Here is a 21272-nt window from a genome sequence, read left to right as displayed (position 1 = left end):
CAGGCCTTCGGCAGGGCGTGATCCAGCCCCCATGACAAGAGCAGGGCAGAGATGGGATCTCTCGCCCCAGGGGTCGGTCTGAGCTTCCAAGTGCAGTGCAGGCCATGTGGGGAGCCTGCCCCCAGCCCAACCGCCCTTCCCCCAAAGAAGGAACCCAATCCTGGAGGCCCCTGGCCTCAAGGCGGGAGAGGACGTAGCGGCACCAGCCATGGGTTTGGTTAGGGCTCAGTAGCGCCCTGCCTTCAGCTCTGAGACCAGGGTCCTCACACACAAACCTTGGCCAGGCTACTCCGCACTCCAGCCCCGCTGCAGCTACCGCAGGAGTCCCCAACCCTTCTCAGTCCTGACCCACAGAATGGCTGGACAGCGGCCACCATCCCCCATCATCCATCCTGGTCCCAGCTGGTCTGAGTGCCGCACGTAGCAAGTCTGCTGCCCTGCGTCTCTCCCTACAGCCAGACGACATGCTGCATTACCTGGGCAGAGAACGTGCTCCCGGAGTTAAGGCCAATGGCATGATGCATACGCGCCAGGGGGCAGAGTTAAGGTTACACACACACACACACAGTCTGAATGCTGTGGTTTTCAAGAACATTATCAAGGCCCACCCCCGGGCCTCCCTCCCCAATACCAAGGGCAGCTTAAGGCCTAGCAGAGAAAGCGCACACAGGCTCTCTGCTGCCCTTTGTTTGCCAAAGCCTGCCCCATCTAGAATGAGAGCTAGCAAAGGATATCAAAGAAAATACTGGCCTGGCCCCCCACCTTCCCCTCACTTAGCTCTGCTATGGCTCCATTCCCACACCCCACCACTCACAGCCCATTGCTCCACTGCCCTCCAGCTGCCTCTGCCCCTCAGCTCCTCTCCCCACCTTCCATGCTAGCCACCAGGGAAGCTGGAGTCCTGCGCCTGCTCTCCAACGCCCCGGTGCACGGTGTGAGCACGCCAGCATGGTGCTCTTCCTGCTACAGCGCGCCAGGCAGGAGCTCCCATTCCACAGGCCTTTCGCTGCTGTGTCCCTCCCAGGGCTGGGGATAAAGGCGAGTGTGTTTGGGCGGGGGAGGGACGTGGCCCAGCTGATTGTCATGTGCCTTTGGGTTCTTGTTGATGCCTGAAGCGGCAAATCTGCCAGAGAGGAATTGAAATATCATCCAACGGCTGATTCCTGCTGCAGTTTCCAGGCCCAGCGGTGTCCGCCTCCTCCTTCTTCTCAACAGCCCTGTCTGGGCACGTGGGGGCTGGCAGGCTCCAGGCAGCCATGGTGCATAGCAGGACCAGCACGCAGGGGACCCCTGCTCTAGGCACAGCTCTGCCGCTGACACATGGTATCAGCCTGGCTCAGTTTCCCCCTCTGACATGGGGGGATGCTCCATCCATTAGGGGATTGTGAAGTGCTTTGAGATGCCCCGGCAGAAGGGGCCAGAGAGGCCAGCGAGTTACTGACGGAGGTGGAAGCCCATGGCAGTGCTGAGCTGCTCAGAGCTCACAGCGTGGTTCTGCCCTAGCCGTCACCAGACCCAGCCATTCCCTTCCCAAGTACAGTTCTCATGCTGTCAACCCAGCTGCCAGGCGTCCCTTTGGTAGCTGCCCTGTGCCTGGAAGCATCTGAGGGCGTCTTTGGAACAACGTGGGTGCATGAGCCTTCATGGGCAGGAGGGGTTGGCTAGGCAGAGCTTGCCCTGTCCCTGCTAGGGAACAGGGGAAGGAAGAGCCACCCCCATGCACTGTGAGGTGCCACCTACCAGCAGCACCTTGTTCAAAGCATTTTCACCCCGAGCTGCACCCAGTAGCCACTGGCCAACCCAACACGCCTGTCAAGGGGAGAGCAGCTTCCACAACACCTCCACTGGGGCATGGGCTGCAGAGAGAAGAGCCACTGTCCCCATCAGCCATCCAGGGCCATGGTAACACAGGAAAAGCTGAAGAGAGGAGTGGCAGACGGGATGGACTCCGGGGGCCCACACCCTGAGTCATGGCTGGTTTGGGCTTCCCATGAATGATGGGATTAATGATCTGGATGATGGGATGAATTGCACCCTCAGCAAGTTCGCAGATGACACTAAACTCGGGGGAAAGGTAGATACGCGGGAGGATAGGGATAGGGTCCAGAGTGACCTAGACAAATTGGAGGATTGGACCAAAAGAAATCTGATGAGGTTCAACAAGGACAAGTGCAGGGTCCTGCACTTAGGAAGGAAGAATCCCATGTACCGCTACAGGCTGGGGACCGTCTGGCTAAGCGGCACTTCTGCAAAAGAGGATCTGGGAATTACAGTGAACGAGAAGCTGGATATGAGTCAGCAGTGTGCCCTCATTGCCAAGAAGGCTAATGGCATCCTGGGCTGCATTAGTAGGAGCATTGGCAGCAGATCGAGGGAAGTGATTATTCCCCTCGATTCGACACTAATGAGGCCACACCTGGAGTATTGTGTCCAGTTTTGGTCCCCCCATTACAGAATGGATGTGGACAAATAGAAGAGAGTCCAGCGGAGGGCAACGAAAATGATTAGGGGGCTGGGCCACATGACTTACGAGGAGAGGCTGAGGGAACTGGGGTTATTTAGTCTGCAGAAGAGAAGAACGAGGGGGGATTTGATATTCTTGTGGAAGCCGTCGTCATCCACCGATTCTGCTGCAACTCTGCTTTCCTGCTGTCCTGCAGACCTACCACGGCAAGTATGGAGCCCGCTCAGCTCACTGCTGCTGTTGTGAGCATTGTAAACACCTCGCACATTATCCGGCAGTATGTGCAGAACCAGAACCTGCAAAAGCCGGCAAGGTGACGACAGCGTGATCACGATAGTGATGAGGACATGGACACAGACTTCTCTCAAAGCACGGGCCCTGGCAATTTGGACATCATGGTCGTAATGGGGCAGGTTCATGCCATGGAACGCCGACTTTGGGCCTGGGAAACAAACACAGATGGTGGGACCGCATAGTGTTGCGGGTCTGGGATGATTTCCAGTGGCTGCGAAACTTTCGCATGCGTAAGGGCACTTTCATGGAACTTTGTGACTTGCTTTCCCCTGCCCTGAAGCGCCAGAATACCAGGATGAGAGCAGCCCTCACAGTTGAGAAGCGAGTGGCGATAGTCCTCTGGAAGCTTGCAGCACCAGACAGCTACCGGTCAGTCGGGAATCAGTTTGGAGTGGGCAAATCTACTGTGGGGGCTGCTGTGATGCAAGTAGCCAAAGCAATCGCTGAGCTGCTGCTATCAAGGGTAGTGACTCTGGGAAATGTGCAGCTCATAGTGGATGGCTTTGCTGCAATAGGATTCCCTAACTGTGGTGGGACGATAGAACGCATATCCCTATCGTGGGAGTGGAGCACCAAGGCAGCCAGTACATAAACTGCAAGGGGTACTTTTCAATGGTGCTGCAAGCACTGGTGGATCACAAGGGACGTTTCATCGACATCAACGTGGGAGGGCTGAGAAAGGTACATGACGCTCGCATCTTCAGGAACTCTGGTCTGTTTGAACAACTGCAGGAAGGGACTTACTTCCCAGACCAGAAAATAACTGTTGGGGACATTGAAATGTCTATAGTTATCCTTGGGGACCCAGTCTACCCCTTAATGCCATAGCTCATGAAGCCATACACAGGCACCCTGGACAGCAGTAAGGAGCTGTTCAATTATAGGCTGAGCAAGTGCAGAATGGTGGTAGAATGTGCATTTGGACATTTAAAAGCGCGCTGGCGCAGTTTACTGACTTGGTTAGACCTCAGCGAAACCAATATTCCAATTGTTATTGCCGCTTGCTGTGTGCTCCACAATCTCTGTGAGAGTAAGGGGGAGACATTTATGGGGGGATGGCAGGTTGAGACAAATTGCCTGGCCGCTGATTATGCGCAGCCAGACACCAGGGCAGTTAGAATAGCACAGCAGGGCGTGCTGCGCATCAGAAAAGCTTTGAAAGACAGTTTCATGACTGGCCAGGCTACGGTGTGACAGTTCTGTTTGTTTCTCCTTGATGAAAACCCGCCCCCTTGGTTCACTCTACTTCCCTGTAAGCCAACTGCCCTCCCCTCTTCAATCGCCTCTTGCAGAGGCAATAAAGTCATTATTGTTTCAACATCATGCATTCTTTATTAATTCATCACACAAATAGGGGGATAACTGCCAAGGTAGCCTGGGAGGGGTGGGCGAGGAGGGAAGCACCAGGTGGGGTGGTGGAGGAGGGAAGGACAAGGCCACACTGCACTTCAAAACTTACTGAATGCCAGCCTTCTGTTGCTTGGGCAGTCCTCTGGGGTGGAGTAGTTGAGTGCCTAGAGCCCTCCCCCTTCCTTGTCCCACGTTCATGGGCGTCTGGGTGAGGAGGCTATGGAACTTGGGGAGGAGGGCAAGCGGTTATACAGGGGCTGCAGCAGCAGTCTGTGCTCTTGCTGCATTTCCTGCAGCTCCTCCAGATGCCGGAGCATATTGGTTTGATCCCTCAGTATTGCATCCTGCCTGCTCTCATCGCGCTTGTTCCTCCTGTCCTCGCGTTCATTTTCTGCTTTCCTGGACTCTGACATTGTTTGCCTCCACACATTCTGCTGAGCTCTTTCAGTGCGGGAGGACTGCATGAGCTCAGAGAACATTTAATCACAAGTGCGTTTTTTTTCACCTTCTTATCTGCACTAGCCTCTGGGACAGAGATGATAGGGGGAGCGTTGAAACATTTGCAGCTGTGGGTGGAAAAAAAGGGAGAGTATTCTTTAAAAAGACATTTTAGAGAACAATGGGTAGACTCTTTCACAGTGAACCAAGCTGTTAACATTACATAGCACATGTGCTTTCGGTATAAGGTCGCATTTTGCCTCTTATACTGAGGGCCTGCCGGTTTGGTGTGCGAGATCACACACGCAGGTCCAGGCAACAGAATTCGGCTTGCAGGCAGCCATGGTAAGCCATAGTCTTTTGGCTTCTTCAACCTTCATAACATGTGGGAATGGTTTCAAACAGCAACGCCCTCCTTTCCCATACCAAGCACCCGTTGGGTTGGCCATTTAAAAGGAGAGTCTGTCCTGGCCGCGAATGCATCCCAAGTCTTCAGGGCAAATTAATCATTAAACACGCTTGCTTTTAAACCATGCATTATATTTACAAAGGTACACTCCCCCAAAGCCTCCCACATGTTCTCTGGCTTCATGGTCCGTGAGCCCGGGTTGGGAGGGTATTGGCTCCAGGGCGATAAACAGTTCCTGGCGGTCAGGGAGAATGGTTTCTCCGCTTGTGTGCTGTGCACTATCCTCCTTCTCATCTTCCTCATCCCCCAAATCCTCAACCCTGTTGCATGAGACTCCCCCCTTGCAGGTGTCCATGGACAGGGTGGGATAGTGGTGGGGGCCCCCCCTAGAATTGCATGCAGCTCATCATAGAAGCGGCATGTCTGAAGCTCTGACCCGGAGCGGCCGTTTGCCTCTTTGGATTTTTGGTAGGCTTGCCTGAGCTTCTTAATTTTCACACGGCACTGCTGCTGGTCCCTGTTGTAGCCTCTGTCCATCGTGGCCTTCGAGATTTTTTCAAATATTTTGGCATTTCATCTTTTGGAACAGAGTTCTGATAGCACGGATTCCTCTCCCCATACAGCGATCAGATCCAGTACCTCCCATTCGGTCCATGCTGGAGCTCTTTTGCAATTCTAGGACTGCATGGTCACCTGTGCTGATGAGCTCTGCATGGTCACCCGTGCTGATCAGTTCGCCACGCTGGCGAAACAGGAAATGAAATTCAAAGGTCCTGGGGCTTTTCCTGTCTACCTGGCCAGTGCATCTGAGTTGAGAGTGCTGTCCAGAGCGGTCACAATGGAGCACCTTTGGGATAGCTCCCGGAGGCCAATACCGTCAAATTGCGTCCACACTACCACAAATTTGACCTGGTAATGTTGATTTCAGCGCTAATCCCCTCGTAGGGGAGGAGTACAGAAATAAATTTTAAGAGCCCTTTAAGTTGACAAAAATGGCTTCGTCGTGTGGACGGGTCCAGGGTTAAACTGATCTAACGCTGCTAAATTCGACCTACACTCATAATGTAGACGAGGTCCTAGAGAGGTGGAGGTTCCTTAGAGGTTTTTAAGGCCCGGCTTGATAAAGCCCTGGCTGGGATGATTTAGTTGGTGTTGGTCCTGTCTTGAGCAGGGGGTTGGACCTGAGGGCCCTTCCAACCCTGATATTCTAGGATTCTATAGGGCAAGCCAGGGAGAGGCAGGGAAATGGAGAAGGAACTGAAGCTAAGGGAGAAGCATATTCCCCGCCCGCTGGCTGCAGCTCTCTGGACTCCAGCCAGCGCGATGATACGCGACAATAATATCTTCAGCTTTATCAATGAGGCCTTTGAGAGCGCGGCTATAAATGGCCTCAGTCTGCTACTTCAAAGTGTGACCGGAACAACTCTGCAGCTACAGCCTCTGCTGCGAGACGGGGGGGGCAGCGCGCGGCTTCGGGCTCCCGGCAAGAGCCACTTGTCAGAACCAGACCTCCTGCTCCGCCTTGCCGTGCTGCACACAGCCCCAGGGAACACTTCCCAGCACAGGCGCTTTGCCGGAGCCAAGCGGGGGCCCCTGGAAAAGAATCAGGAAATGGGGCCAAACCCAAGTGTGTGCAGGCAGGGGATCCCCAAGCCCCCAGAGGGGGGGATAATAGGCCTTTCCCTTCTCTAACTAGGCAAGCCGGTTGAGCTGAGCAGCACAGTGTGAACCCTGCGTCATCTCCACCCCTGAGGAAAGCAAGTCCACATCCCCTGTAGCCTAGAAGTGGCATTTGGATACCGAGGAGCCTGGGAAATGGAGCGTGTTAGTGAGAACAGCAGTTCGAGATAAGATGGGGAACTGAAGTTAGCAAGGCCAGGAGCAGGTTATAACTGATTCTAGCAGGTTTTCAATGTGTGAGAGAGAGAGAATTTGGGAAGTTTGACTAAGAGGCTCTGTCTCGGAGGCAGGGGAAGGACACTGGGGCGGCTGTTATTTAAATAGCACAGAACGTCAAGAGCCAATGAAGAGGTGGGAATAGGTCAGTTTAAGCTTAGTTTGTATTAGAATGGCTATAAAAGGCTGCCTTGGGGCAAGTCCTAGGACTGTAGCGGTGCCTTTGGTGGGACAGGCTCCAGAGGTTGTACTTCATTCTGGTGCCTGTCGGCCCATTGATACACCATTCCGTCTTGGACGGTGAGCATAACGGGGGAACCCATGTAAATGGTCGTGGGACGCCTGATTGCCCAACCCATCGTTTCTCTCACATAAAAGTTGGTTCTGTCATTCCAAGGGCCATTCAGGGTCCTCGACTAAATCGAAGTGCCTGGAGCTGACCTAGGGGCGCGCGGCAGAGAACTACGGTTGGTTCATTGCATCCTTAGCTTTAATGATTTAAAACCATGGGCCCAGGGTGTGCCATAGGACTCCGTCTCCCTCAGTATGATCCTTCCTCCAAGGGCCCCCGGGAGACGCAGGGGGAGCAGGTGGAGGCGCTGAGAGTGTAGGCGAATGCGGAGCTGCTGCAGTCCGGATGGAGGCTAAGCCCCAGCACTTGTCTCAGGCCAGACCCTTTGCCTGGCTCCTGGCAGGACAGGAGTTAAACGCCGCAGATCTAACTTTGTTACAGCGGAATTTTAATTCCCTCTGCCCCACTCAAAGGCCAGCAGCTGCTCACATGAGTCTGATTAGCGGGATGCTGTCTGTGGCTCCAGCTTGCTCTCCACTCCCCAAGGCACTGGGTGCGAAGCAGCACGAAGATGAAAGCAGAGCAGGGGGACAGGGAAGGCTTCTCTTCCTTACCCCCAGGCTCAGATGGCCACGTTTGGGCATCCTGCATCTCTCCCTTCATGAGGCAGTGTAGGATTCCTCCCTGCACTCCATTCCACAGGGCTGTGCCCTGACCCACTTTAGAGTCACGCACAGGAGCTAAAGGACAGGATGAAACGCAGGCCCCTTCCTCCCAAGCCACGTGAGGCTCTAGTGCCGCTCTCCCGGAGGCAGGCAGCACGCATGGCCACCATGGCTACTGCCTCCGGGAGAGCGGCCCTAGAGCCGTCCTGCTGCCACAGGGCCGTCCCCAGATGGGCGAAGGATCTGGACTGGCCCCCATCAATGCCACGAGGCCCTGCTCTGCGATACTGAGCTTTATGAGCTGGCGTCCCAGCAGCAGCCGTGCTGACACCTCTGGCTGCAAAGACAGCGACTCTCTGCCCTGCCGACGCAGTAGCCTGGTGCAGCGCGGTGCAGCTGGCTCCTCCTCACACAGTGCCCACCGGGGGGGGGGGGGGGGGGCAGGGGGGGCGGCAGAAAGCACAGGGGCAGAGAGAGGCAGCGTGGGGCCAGTCGTTGCCCTGAGCACTTGCCAGCTGCGGAAGAGGGCGGCAGCAATCGAGGGTCCCGGGAATCTTACCCGGCGAGGCCTGTGTGTGGCATGGAAGGCAGGCAGGAGGAAGGGGACAGCAGCTTGGCTGCTAGTGCTGCAGTGGACTCAGTGCGGTTTCGACTCGGCGTTCGCCCCTGCAAAGCAGCGTCCCGAGAGGACTCCAGCTCCAGCAGGCTGGAAGTTATGGAGAGACTAAAAAGGGCCTTTTAAATCCAGGACAAACCTGTGCCCATCCATCCCTCAGCTGAGCCCTTTTTTCCATGGCTGAAGCAGCAGGACGTCAAAGGACCCGGCCTCCCTGCTCTGCGTGACTGTTTATTACAGTGCCCCACCAATCAGGAACATAATTACATAGCGTGGTGTGGGGACAGGGCTTGGTCTGGTTTCAGTCCCAGTCCGCGTCTCCGTCGGGGTTTTCGTCTCGCGGAGGCTCCTGGAACTGGATATTCGCCAGCATGTCCCGCATGGCTGCCATTAGCCTATTCACACCCTGGTTTAGATCCTGTCCAGCTCCAGCCTCTTCATCTCCATCTTGTCTGATCTCCCCCTGCAACATAGCGCAAGGCACGTAGTGAGAACAGGGGGATTGAGAGCCCCCAGCGCTGAACTGCTCAAAACGGATTGGCCTTTAAACCCACAAGAATCAGGGCATTCAGATTTCAGCTGCCCTGGGGTAAAAGCTCAGTGAATGACCTGCACTAGGAGTCAATCGTCTCAGATGTGCACTTGACCCCTGAGCAGCTTTGGAGAGTGTCAGAAGTTTACACCACTCAGGGAAAGCAAGCATGGTCAAAGCACAGGCCTGTGAATCAGGAGATGTGACCTCTATTTCTGAATGACAAGTCATTTCCCCTCTCCGTGCCGCAGTTTCCCCCATCTCAGCAAGGGGGAGGACAAATGTTGTAAGCTTTGCTGTATAATGGTTATGAAGCACTGAGGAAGTGCTGTAAAGTCACAAGGTATTACATGCGTCTGATGAAGTGGGTATTCACCCACGAAAGCTCATGCTCAAATACATCTGTTAGTCTATAAGGTGCCACAGGACTCTTTGCTGCTTTTACAGATCCAGACTAACACGGCTACCCCTCTGATACAAGGTATTGCAGCAACTGCTATAGTTAAGGGAGCAAAACTGGTTATTATGAACTCGCTTTCACACTCCAAACATTCCAAAACATGGTGCAAAATTCCTTCCATTGGTTTAATTACACGGTGGTTAAAAAAAGGACAGTTCAGCTTCAGAAAGGGAGCTGTTGTCTACCCCCAACTGCAGGGGACTAATTGATATGGTGGAACTCAAACACCCAGCCCGGCCTATGAATAGTTCCCACCGAGCCTGGTCTCTGCTAGTTTTTAATATAAAAAGCATCTGAAAGCACAGGCGCGAGCGTGCAGTTACGTTTTGTCGTAAGCTCAGTACTGAAATCTGGATGCAGCGTCCATGCGTAAGAAGCTAGTTACAGCTATTCGCACGCTCCGCCAGCAAAGCCGTACGATCTATACGCTGAACAGTTCTGGATTTCGCTTCAAAAACCCAAGCAAGTCTACAGAATTAGTGCCGCTGGCAGTTGAAATTTCAACACGAACAGAGACTCGGCCTCCTTGTTTCTCGGATGAGATGGTAGTTATGCTGCTAACATGCCTGCTGCTGTGGCACCCAGCTTTCCTGGGGAATGGAAGCAGGCTGCCTTGAAAGGATTCTCTTCGGCACGCTCTCTTCACCAGCCGCAGGGATGAGAACGCTCGGACGCACTGAAGGAAAGGAAGATTCCCACACACGTTCTGCATGCAAACAGACCTTACAAAGGGCGAGAACCCAAACTGCTGATTTCAGATTTAACTGACTGACACAAGCCATTAAATGTAGCAGTTCCAGGATACATGGGATGAAAAGGCTTTTTGCAACTGAGGAAGACAAGTCCTTTCCCAGGTCAAAATCCTCCCCGTGTTTGTATCTGAGAACCCCGGCTGAACTACATTCTGAAAGTGTGTGTTTAACTGTGGTAGTTACACATGCAACCTCCAGCTTACGGCGCAATGGGTTGCTTGCATGCACAACACAACACTGGGTAGGAAGGTTCGGTGTGGAATTCCATGCACATGCTAGTACATGTGTGCAGCAGTTATAGATTCATTTAACATACCTGTAAGGTAAAATTTGGCAACAATGATCGAAAGAAGAGAGATAAAGTGCTTTCATTGGATGGATGAGTCGTCCTGGAAAAGAAAAAACCAAACAATCCCATTCAGTGAAACAAAGGACATTTGTATTTGACTCTCCCACGCTCATCCCAGCCTTGCATGAAGACCCCCAGCTCCTGTACAATCTCACTTTGTTCTTTAGCAATGCACAGCTTTGCGTAAGCCCAGCGCCAGGTTGGGGTAGGGTTACCCGAAGCAAGATGCTGTGATTCATCTTTGTTTGGATTCTATCACCCGCAGTTTAGCGAGTCTCTACTCGAGGCAGGAGCATTTCCATAGGGATGCAGGCTGCGGTCAGATTTCTGCACACCTTTGCAACGTGCAGGATACAAAACAGCCAGCCGTCACGGCGTCTATCCCAAACCCCACCCGGAGTGGAGCCCTGCCACATTCAGAGAGGTTGATGCAAAGTGACATTTTGAAGCAGTGGCCGCTGCAGACTGTCTCAGATGGTGACCCACAGTCAGCTACCACCCCACAAAAGTGGCAAGACAACCCCAGTCTGTACGGTTCATACACCTCATTGAGCGCTGCAAGTCAAATGGTTCGACTGTTCTCAGATGGAGGAAGATTTAACACCAAGCCCTGAGAATGTTTCATTAGCGTCCATCCCGCTGTGTGGCTGGGCACTTGTGAAAGCAAACAGCTGAGCTATGCACACAGGCATGAATCCGAAGTGGAGAAGTACCTTTCTGGTCTTGTATAGGAAGTGATGGAGTCCAAGGGAGGTAGGGGGTCAAACCCTATTACGGGCTGGGATGTCACTTCCTTCAAAAAGAGGGACAAAAATCAGACCCCATGTCAGAACACTGCTAACTTCTCATGCCTGCTGTCTAATGGAGCAACAGTGTCCCACGGCAGGGGCAGAGAAGGCACACAACTGACCTAGGACAGTAAGTCCCCGCTGGCACATGGCCCCATGTAGCATTGAGACAATCACAGCAGCCTTGTCATGGCCCCAGTTGTCCCTAGGCATAGCAGGACAAGTCTGGTTAGTGTCCCGGGACACCACGTGCTGCTGTATCCTGGATGGTACCTTAGTAACAGATTAAAGAAATACCCAGACGACCAAACACTCGCCGCCACCTTTGCACACCCTATTCCCAGCCCTGGGACGAGGCACTCTGAGGGAACACACACCACAATGCCTTGGTACAACGGGCCGAGGCGTTTCCGCTGCTAGTCGTTTGTGACACTATTAAGCCTGGGACCTATTTTTGGCTGGGCTTTCCCCCTCGCCTGCTGCGGCACTCTGCCTGGCCCCAGAACGCCCAGCTACCAGAGGAGGGGTTCTCTGTGGGGGCTCCAAAGGCAGTGAAGCAGAGACGTACAGGAGACCAAAGGGGGAGGTGCTACGTCAGTCTCCGTCCAAGAGCCCCACTGGGCTTGGTCTGACATGGCCGGGGGGGCCGTGAAGCGCGTGTGACACCAGACACAATGCCCCATTTTTACTCACCAGGGGCAGTGCTGCCGTGGCTTCTTTCAGCTCCGAGAGAATCACATGGCGAGAGATGTTTCTGGGGGCGCTCTGGTACCGCACCTTGCGCCTAAGGGCAGACAGGGAACGGTGTCACTGACACACACCACGATGCACTACGGCACTGACAAGGTTTGCATTCCCTGGTGGCAACCGCAGCTTCATCCCAGTCTCCTATGGGATGTGCCGTGCCAATCAGCCCCTCCCTCGCCTGGCAGTCAGTGGCTGCCCGTGTGCCAGTGAGAGCGGCCATACCACCCGGGTGGTGCTCTCCAGAGGGCCCACCACACCAAGGGAGCCAAGAGGCCTCAAAGGAACGCTGCTGAGATGCCCAAACAGCCCCAGCCCTCCGCGCCCCCCCCCCAACCGCCCCCCCCCACACTCCACGGACCTGGCAAGCCAATCCCTACTTCAAGTGCTCATCCCACCCACACCTCGCCCGGCTCTGCCTCCCAAGTCAGTCTATGAGGAGCACACCCCTCCCCTCAGCAGTGTGACAAGGTCAGCGCTCCCCCCAGCTGGCCTGGTCACTCTCTGCCACGGAGGGAGCAGCCTACACAGACAGACTTTGCTAGCAAGAAATCCGCCTGCTTCTCAGGTGCATTGCAAGGCCCTGCTGACAGCCAGGCCAGAGTCAGAGCGAGGAAAGCAAAGAACGGGACCTTCTACTGGGCCACAGATATAGCGATTCTCAAACTGTGGGTTGGGACCCCATTTTAATGGGATTGCCAGGGCTGGCTTAGACTTGCTGAGGCCAGGGGCCAAAGCCTGAGGACTTCAGCCCTGGGCAGCGGGGCTCAGGTTACAGGCCCCCGGCCTGGGGCTGAAGCCCTTGGGCTTTGGCTTTGGCCACCCTGTCCAGAGCGATGGGGCTTGGGCTTTCGTCCCCCCCACATGGGGCACTGGGGCTTGGGTGGGCTCAGGCTTCGGTTCCCCCTCCTGGGGTCATGTAGTAATTTTTGTTGTCATAGTGCAATGAAGTTTGAGAACCCGTCTCGCAGCTCACCACCACGCTGGCCCCATCTCACTAAGACTTCACCTTCCTGGCCCCAAAGCTTCTCCCACCAGTGGAAGCAGCTGCAGAAGCAAATGGGCCAAGAGCATAAAATGGGGCCATCCCTCCCCCAGACCGGCAGGGGAGATGGCCCCACCCCTGCCACCCCTGGAGGGCGCTAGGACCCAGGCGGTATTCCCCTCTGCCTTCACTTCTCTTTCCCTTCAGTTGACCCCTCTAATTAACCCCACAAAAATCAGGGATCCTAGAGGCCATCGACTGCTCACTCCGCCTGCACATATCCCTTCCCGCTCCCTGGTCTGTCTGGGGTTTGTAGGTTGCAGACTCTTCAGGGCAGGGACTGGCTGCTCGTGTCTGTCCAGCATCTCGGACAACGGGGCCCCTTTCTTAGTTGGCCAAAGGCACCACTGTAATAAGCACGTTTAATACCACCGGGGCAATGCAGCCTTTGTTGCAGATGTACAGCCATCCGCTCTGGAGCAGTGCGCTTCCAGCGTGATGACACACATCTGCCTACAGGCCAATGCTGGGACACTGGGGGTCCAGACACATCTGTACAGCTCAAAGGGTTTATACCTCTGCAACACATGCTACCTCTAATGGGGGGGATTTCCTCTTTGGTAAAGGGTGCTTTAACCCGTAGTGGTATGTGGTGGCTGGGAAGCAGCCCAGGGAACCCCGACGGGACAGAGAAATGAGCCATTCTGTGGCGTGCAGCCTGTAACTTGTAATGACACTGGGCAGCTCACTGCATACACGGTACAAGAGTAGCATGACAGCACTGGGCTCGTTGACGCCAGGAGCTCAGTCTCGCTGTCGAGACAGACGAGGGACAAGGTAAGTCCCACTCATTCTGCAAACGAGGCACAATCTAGCCTGAAACTGCTGCAGGCAAGCGGGAACCGCAGCTGCGAGGGAGAGAGAAGCCAGGAGACCAAGGCATGGGTGTGGGGGGGGTCAGTGAAAGGGGAAGAGAACTAACTGTGGGAGGCCAAGAGGTGGAGGAGGACATGCCTGAACCCAGAACGGCAGCCTCCTTGGCTATCGGCAGTTTGGCACAGAACTCCTCCATAGCTCAGAGGCAAGTTCCCAGGGGCACAGAGACAGCACCTTATCCTTGGCATGGTTAGATCCAGACTGACTGAGCAGTGCACGCAGCATTCTGGGCCTGGACAGGGAATGCCTGGGATAGGGTCCAAGACCAACAAGGCTCTTTTATCTAACTCTAGATCCCCCCTCATCAGAGAGTCTCAGTGCCTCCACCTCGAATGTCGAAGGTTCTAGGTTATCTGGTACGGAAGAGCAGTAGGCATCAGCCAACTGTACTCACTTCTGCGCAAATTCCTCCACCACTGGCTCACTCGTGTCAACCCTCCGTAACACTTCATGGACATTGGTTTCCAGCCAGGCCATGATGGCAGGGTCCTTCCACAGGGAGTGGGTCCTTCCTACGTACAGGGAGACCAGCTGGTTCAAGGCAGGAGGCTGGCTGTGGGACATAGAGTGTTATAACACAGCAGGCACTGCTCACCCCAGCCCACACCGAGGCCTGTCTCAGATTCTCACGCTGAACAACGAGCTGCAATCTCCTGTGTTTGCTATTTGCACCAGCCTCCACCAGCTTATTGTGCCTCGAAGGACTGAGTGCTGTTCCCAAAACAGCCCGGACAGGGAGAGGGTGAGAAAGTGCCCCACCTTTCCCTGAGATCCAGGCAGTCAGATGATCACAGGGCACAGAACCCCCCCGAGCCAGACAGCCTGCCCAGGTCGCATGCACACACTAGCATCTGCTGCAGCAGGGACAGACACTTGCAAGGCCCAAGATGAACCTATCGCCTACCTATATTAAGCTGGGGGTTTCTACTGGGCATTATCTATCTGGGTTCTCCTATGGGTCCCCATCAGCCTGCTACCCAAGTGCCTCCCATGAGCAAACAGCCCTCTCTCCCCCTCCCACTCCCTGCTGGGACAAACAATTCTCCTCTCCTCGGTTCCTGGAAATGCAGACCGCAGAACGAGCGGAGAAACCCGCCAGTGCTGCAAGGCGAAGCTTTGATTCCTTCTGTTGAAAAGCTTGGGCAGCTCTTACCTTATCTGAGCTTGGAGTCCAAAAAAAGAATGTGAAGCGACCCTGGAGTCTGGCTGCACGCTACAGTGATCCAGCAACGGCATGAGAACTGCAAGAGAAAATCAGTGACACCTTCAGCGCAGACAGGGACTGCCAGAGCTCCAGGTCACCAGTGCCAGTGGCTGCAAAGAGCTCCTAGAACGGGGACAAAGGCCAGCTGGGGAGAGCAGGTGCTTTCCTAGAATCAGGCCACGTCTACACTACAGGGGAAAGCCGATCAAAGCTGCGCAATCTGAGTTACATTAGTAACGTAACACAAGTCAACGTAGCTCAGATCTGCTTACCACGAACGATCTGCAGTCGATTTAGTGGGTCTTCACTAGACCTGCTAAATAGACCGCTGATGCATCGATCGCCATGAGTCCATCCCCCCCCCCGATAAGTGTAGACAAGGCCTCAAGCACCAGACACATAGGAAGAGGACGATTTCCAACTTTATGGCTGAAGATTTTGTTGCACATTTTATTATATTTAACGGACAGCAGAAGTAGGACCTTGTTCACATAGCATGCTACATCTGCTACATAAAACGTTTCAAGTTTTTTGTTTTTTTAAATCACTGTCCAGAGCTTTGCATAAGCGTTTACTAAAATGCCAAACGGAACAAGGTACGATGTCGTGAAATGAACACTGCTAGCCTTCGAACCTGAATACAGGTTTTATTTTCACCCTCATGACCAGCAACAGAAAGGATGGGTTATAGCAAGAGTCAACACAAACTGGACCCCTTTGTTCAGGGAGAGCAGATCTAAGCTACGGCCCCTCCTGGCCCAGCGGCGCTCCATGGCTCTGCTCTGGAACAGAAGCAGCAGCAGGATGAAAGTGACAGCGATAGGAGCCACAAACAGAGCATCTAAAGCGTAACGGGGCCTCGGAGGGAGAGCGGAGATAAAGAGCAGACAGTAAATCTGCTCAATCGACTCTGCTCGGATCAAAGCATCTTCCTGTGATGACTCAGGGTCTGGGCCCCTGCCCCCAACTTGTGCGCATGTGACGTGTATGTTTATACAGGGGGGAGAGGCACCAAGCGCTAGGAGAGGAATAGCATAGAGATAGGGAGAAGACATGGACACTTACTGACCCCTTTTGAACGTACTGAAGGCTGAGGGTGCCAAATATTGCCCATAAAGTTCTACAGTCGTTGAATAGCCCCACTGCCATATGATGCATGTGGCATAAGGCCACGTTCCCCATCAGTTGGGAGTCACCACTTCCACAGACTAACGGCCTAACACGCAGCACTCCACCTCGAGCTGAGCGACTGTGCTGCCCTGCATCTTGAGACCTAGTGTCTGAGAGCCACATCTCTGTCCTGAGAAGGGGCAGTGCCATCTGCTCCATTATAGGAATACGAAGTCTGCCTTCAGTCACCGAGAATTTGGCCATTGTTTTTGTGGATAAATCCTAAACCAAACATTCTGGGGCTGTTTGCCACCACACTTACCGCTTGGGAACATGATCAGCGCGTGCTGGAGAAGGTGGGCAGCTCTCTCCCGTGCCTGGCTTAGTTCCGCTTCCGAGAGCGCTTCCTGCTGGCTCAGAAGGAAATACGCCAGCGGAACCGAGAAGGCAAAGTTTGGGAGCTGGGACAAGTTCCGGTGACCCTGAAGACGAAAGAGAGATTTCCCAAGCAATGATAACATTGGTGCTAGTCTCAAGACTGCTAGGCTACACTCCTGTGGGTGCCACTTCTCACTGCGTAACTTCTGGAGAATTACTTCCCATTCTGTGCCTCAGTGTGCACACCTGTACAATGGACAAAGTGATACCAAACTCACACAATTGCTTATACAGCACTCAGAACCCCCGGTTCAGGAGAGCCAAGCCTGGTATCTTATGGTCCATTCCAGTTGGTGTCTGCAGTTCTGGTACAAGCGGCCTGGCCCTCGCCCCCCATGGTGCAGCTGCCCTTCCTTCTCAGCCCAGCGCTCACAGACACAGGTCACTGAAGGGTGTGGAGCCCCAGGAATCTGCTCTTGTCCAGTTCCCACTTGCCTCCCACCAGGGGAACCTGCTGCCAACTCACCTCCCACTCTTGGAACATGCGTGTCAGGAAGGAGTATTCTCTAGCTCGGAGCGACAGCAAATCAATTAGCAGCAGCACACACAGCGGGTCATTCTCCGGATCAAGGCTAGGAGAGGGGGAAGGGACGAACCAGAAGAGCAGCATTACAAAAACTCACAGTAGAGTTACTCGCTCGAAATCCGACTGCTGGGTTAAGACTCAACCCGCTACCCCCCCAAACTGGTCACGGTTCGTGGGATGGCGCCGATGAGGGAAGGACCATCACTGCCACATGGCAGGACGATAAGGCCACTCAGACAAGGCAGCGTCTAGCCAGGGCTGGAAAGCACAGGGCCAGGCAAATACAGAATAAGTCTATGGGCCTAGAGGGGGACAGAGGGATCCTGCCCAAAAGGGAGTCCAAGCTGCCTGCAGTGAAAGTACAGGTACGGAGCACGATTTTCCTGCCAGTGCTAAAGGTGAGGTGTAAACTGCTCTGCTCTAGCTCTGTGTTTCTCAACGACCGGTCTGTGGACCAGGCCCAGTCCTGAGATCTCCCTGACAGTTTAGGAAGGCAGCAAGCCGGTCCCTGGTATCAAAAAGATTGAGAAACACTGAACTAGTTCAACTCCAGCTACTGCACCTGAAGCAGGAAGTAATTCAGGGAAATTCTATGCCCCGTTATGCAGGTCAGCCTAGACAATCACAAAGCTCCCTTCTGCCTCAGAAGCTATGGAATAGCCAAGTGTGCCAATTGTCCCAGAGTCCAGAGACAGCCCGGGCAGCCGGCAGAGTCAGACCCAACACTGGACCTCGCGACGCCCAGAGCACTGCATGGGGGTGACGTGCACCTTCCCTGGAACCCCACTGCTAACGGCCAGGAGACCAAGCACTCAGTCAGAGCAGACTGGTAGCCAGACTCACGTGTAGCCCATTGGGACGACAGGTCCCGGTGTGCAAAGCTCCACCTTGATCTGATCAGCCAGGCCACCAGGCGGAACATCAGCCACGGCCTGCACTGAACTCCCTGGCCATGCCTGGACTACCCAGCATCCCTCCATCTTGTCAAAAGCAGCAGCAGAGCAGTGAGGCAGGAGAGATTCCTGTCTGCCCAATACCTGCCCCAATGGAACCGCTCAGGCTCTGTCTACACCAGGGTCTTTGGGCATTGATGGACTTGCAATGGTGGGAAATTTTGCCAAGCCTGGTGCAGACAAGGCCCATGCGGTGTTCAGAACCTGCACTCTATGGCAACCAGAAATCTCAGCTCCAGCCCAATGAGGATGCCATATGGATTCTGCACACTCTCCCTCAAGGGAACCCAAACTAGAAGGACCCAGCACCGCTCTTTACCTCAGGATAAGTTTGCAGAACTCCAGGGCTGTACGGGGACAGCCTCTCTTCTCCAGGAAGATCATGTGTTTGAAGAGAGACAGGTAGAAAGCTCTGCAAAGGCCAAAGCAGAAACACATTGAAAAATACACGGGCAGAAAAGAACCACATCACCCTGCTACTTCTGAAACGGGGAAACACGGGGCCTGAACCCGGCTGCCCGGGATGCCAAGGGCAGATCTAAGTATCTGGTTCTAGCGCAGGAATGTGGACAGCCAGGTCCTGACTCCTCTTTCCAGGAACTGGTCCATGTCTCCGTCTCGAGTTCCTGGTTTGTACTGAACGGGATGAGCTGGGGGATCCTAACTCAGGCTGTCCTTCCCAGGAAGGTACTTTAGCGTGTGGCTGTTACAGAGCTGGGCCGGGGATCTGGAAGACAGGAGCGGGAGTCAGGGATTTGACTGCACAGGCTTACAGACATGCATCTCAGCCCCAGCCGCTGCCACTAGCTCCTCCTGGCTTTCAAGTTACAGCTGGGGGCGAACTGCAGGGGTGGGTGGGTGCTAATGCCAGAGTTGGAGAAGCACCTGAATTGTGACCAAAGGAAGTTTGACATCAAGTTGGAACTGGCAGCACGAGCAAATTCAAGGTACTGAGGGGCAGGCAGCTTCTGCACCCGTCTGTTGTTTCCTGACGGATTCCCTGCCCAGGTGCAGAAGCTGGGGCTCGGATTAGCTGGACATGGAATGAGGGTGAACAGCTCACTCAGAACCACCTCTAGGCTGAATCTCATTTCCCCATCCCAACACCATGCACAGAAGCGGGAGGTCCCCACCTGTTCTCAGGTCTCCGGTAATCAAGCCTGCAGGTTCCACTGGTGAGACTGAACACAGGGTGAAACGCACACTCCAGACTGTACAGCGCTCGCTCTGCACACAACACAAGCATTATTAGGGGCACGGCCACACCTCACCCCCACTTCCCAATCTGACAGTCAAATCCAGCCCCCCGGACACCACTGACAAATGGCTGCTCGGGGCCTACAGCCCACGGACCATGCTGGCTGCGTTTCCTAGCAAGGGCCACGGCCACACCAATGACTAGTCTGGCAGTCTCAGCAGAGACCCAAAGGCGGAGGGAGCCCAGTTACTCAAGCGGAACACGCCCTCCCAGCTGGATCTGTGCTGTACAGAGGACTGTGGGCAAGCCACCTTTCCCCAGTTCTATGTTTTGGGCAATAGGATTTTGAACAAAAATTCATCAGGAGGCAGCCTGGGCTCAAGGATGAACCAGCTGCACAGCTATCTTGGGATTCAAACCCGCAGATTCTGTTCTAGCCTGTGGGGCCTGGCATCGCCTCCATCCGATACCTTCCAATCAGCAGCACCCCAGTGCTGGCTTCCTGGCACTGCCCCGGCTCGCCAGTGATTCCGTCGTTATCTGCACGTGTCTGGCTCTGCAGATCACACCCAGCACTCTTTTCCATGAGGCTGAGACTCAAGCATCCCTGGACCAGGCGGAGTCCCCAGCCTGCTCTCAGCGGCACACATGAACCTTGAGTTATTGCCCCTTTCTGAGGTTCGGTTTTATTGGTAACAGGACACCAGCGCAGAGAACTCAGTATAAGATGCCTCCCAGAGCTTCCCGTCTAAGAACTCCTCTGTCCTCGCTGGACCTGCCTACCAGCATGACTCAGCAGTGACCCTGAATCCCACGGCAGGGTCTCGGTACACTGACCCCTGCATTCCTAACGAAGGGCTTAGAGCTGGCACCGTTATACTCCAGAAACGTGCTTCCCAGGGCTCAACCCATACAGGTCCACTAGCTTCAAGCCAGAATCCAGGGGCTTTGCTGGCCCTCTGACCTTTCAACAGCTACATTTCCCATCCTGTGAAAATCACAATCCAGCCTCCTCAGAGCTTTCTGGAGGGGCTGGTCCTCCAAGAGTCCCCCTTTGCCCTCTGCCATCCTCAAAGGTCTCACATCTGGCCAAACCCTGCTCCTCCCACTGACCAGCACCCACCAAACTGCAACCACCTGGGATGTGACTGAGTGACAGGCTGGTGTGCTGTAGGTTCACATCCCGGCTTGCCGCAGACTAACTAGTCTTGTAGACAAGCCCTATGGGGGGTTGAAGAGTCAGCTTCTAATGAGAAATGGTAATTACACTGCAGAGCTCAAATGCTATTTCCTACACTGTGTTCTTCCTATACAACTTCTAGCAGCAGGGGCTGAGCAGTTGTCCTCTGTCACACTGGGATAGGGCAAGATGCCCAGTGAACGTGGGGAACTAGCTGGATGGTGCATGGCTGAGTACTCGTGGTGCTCACCTACTCTTTGGAAAGAGCTGTATGAGCTAGGAGACACGGAGAGACTGGCAGTCACAACCCCAGAGAGAAAAACTGGAGAGCCACAATCTTGCCTACCTGGGCATAAGTAACCAAAGCATAGACATCATAAGGAAATGTAGAGCCCCTCTCTCTCAGCTGCTGCGGCGCTAACCATGAGGACTGCCAAGGCACTCGGCAGTGCAGACCCACACCACCTGCCCACTGGCACACTTGTTCCTCACGCCCAGTTCTCACCTACAAGATCTCGGGCCATCTCCTGATCCTCCTGCATTCGACACACCTCACTGAGCTGCAGCAGCGAGTCCACATGGTACGGGTTCATTTGGAGCAAAAGCTACAGGCAGACAGGAGAAGCGGGCTGGGTTGGATTAAGTGTTTACACAACACGCTGCTTCTATGTGTATTGGACCTTGGGAGTCATA

General features: G+C 54.4%; 1 protein-coding gene across 4 annotated transcripts in view; it reads right to left on the bottom strand.

Moving 5' to 3' along the window:
• Positions 1-4070: 4070 nt before the first annotated feature.
• TCF25 (transcription factor 25) overlaps positions 4071-21272 on the bottom strand; it is a 33494-nt gene continuing 16292 nt past the window's right edge. For 2 of the 4 annotated variants that reach the window (XM_065567382.1, XM_065567385.1), the window contains exons 8-18: positions 21085-21184; positions 19335-19428; positions 18521-18613; positions 17189-17294; positions 16607-16766; positions 15124-15211; positions 14365-14523; positions 11999-12089; positions 11231-11310; positions 10485-10557; positions 8643-8887 (exon numbers count right to left, since the gene is read on the bottom strand). In XM_065567382.1, coding sequence (XP_065423454.1) covers positions 8726-8887; positions 10485-10557; positions 11231-11310; positions 11999-12089; positions 14365-14523; positions 15124-15211; positions 16607-16766; positions 17189-17294; positions 18521-18613; positions 19335-19428; positions 21085-21184 — 1206 coding nt within the window. In that variant the 3' untranslated portion in view covers positions 8643-8725. Of the gene's footprint in view, positions 4675-4993; positions 6549-8642; positions 8888-10484; positions 10558-11230; positions 11311-11998; positions 12090-14364; positions 14524-15123; positions 15212-16606; positions 16767-17188; positions 17295-18520; positions 18614-19334; positions 19429-21084; positions 21185-21272 lie in introns of those variants that run through there. The other 2 variants (XM_065567383.1, XM_065567384.1) reach the window with 2 other exon arrangements.

The sequence above is a fragment of the Chrysemys picta genome, chromosome 14 (genome assembly GCF_011386835.1).
Source record: "Chrysemys picta bellii isolate R12L10 chromosome 14, ASM1138683v2, whole genome shotgun sequence".
Lineage (NCBI taxonomy): Eukaryota > Metazoa > Chordata > Testudines > Emydidae > Chrysemys > Chrysemys picta.
The sequence above is the reverse complement of the archived record's forward strand: the minus strand, read 5'-3'. Positions and strand labels throughout refer to the sequence as shown.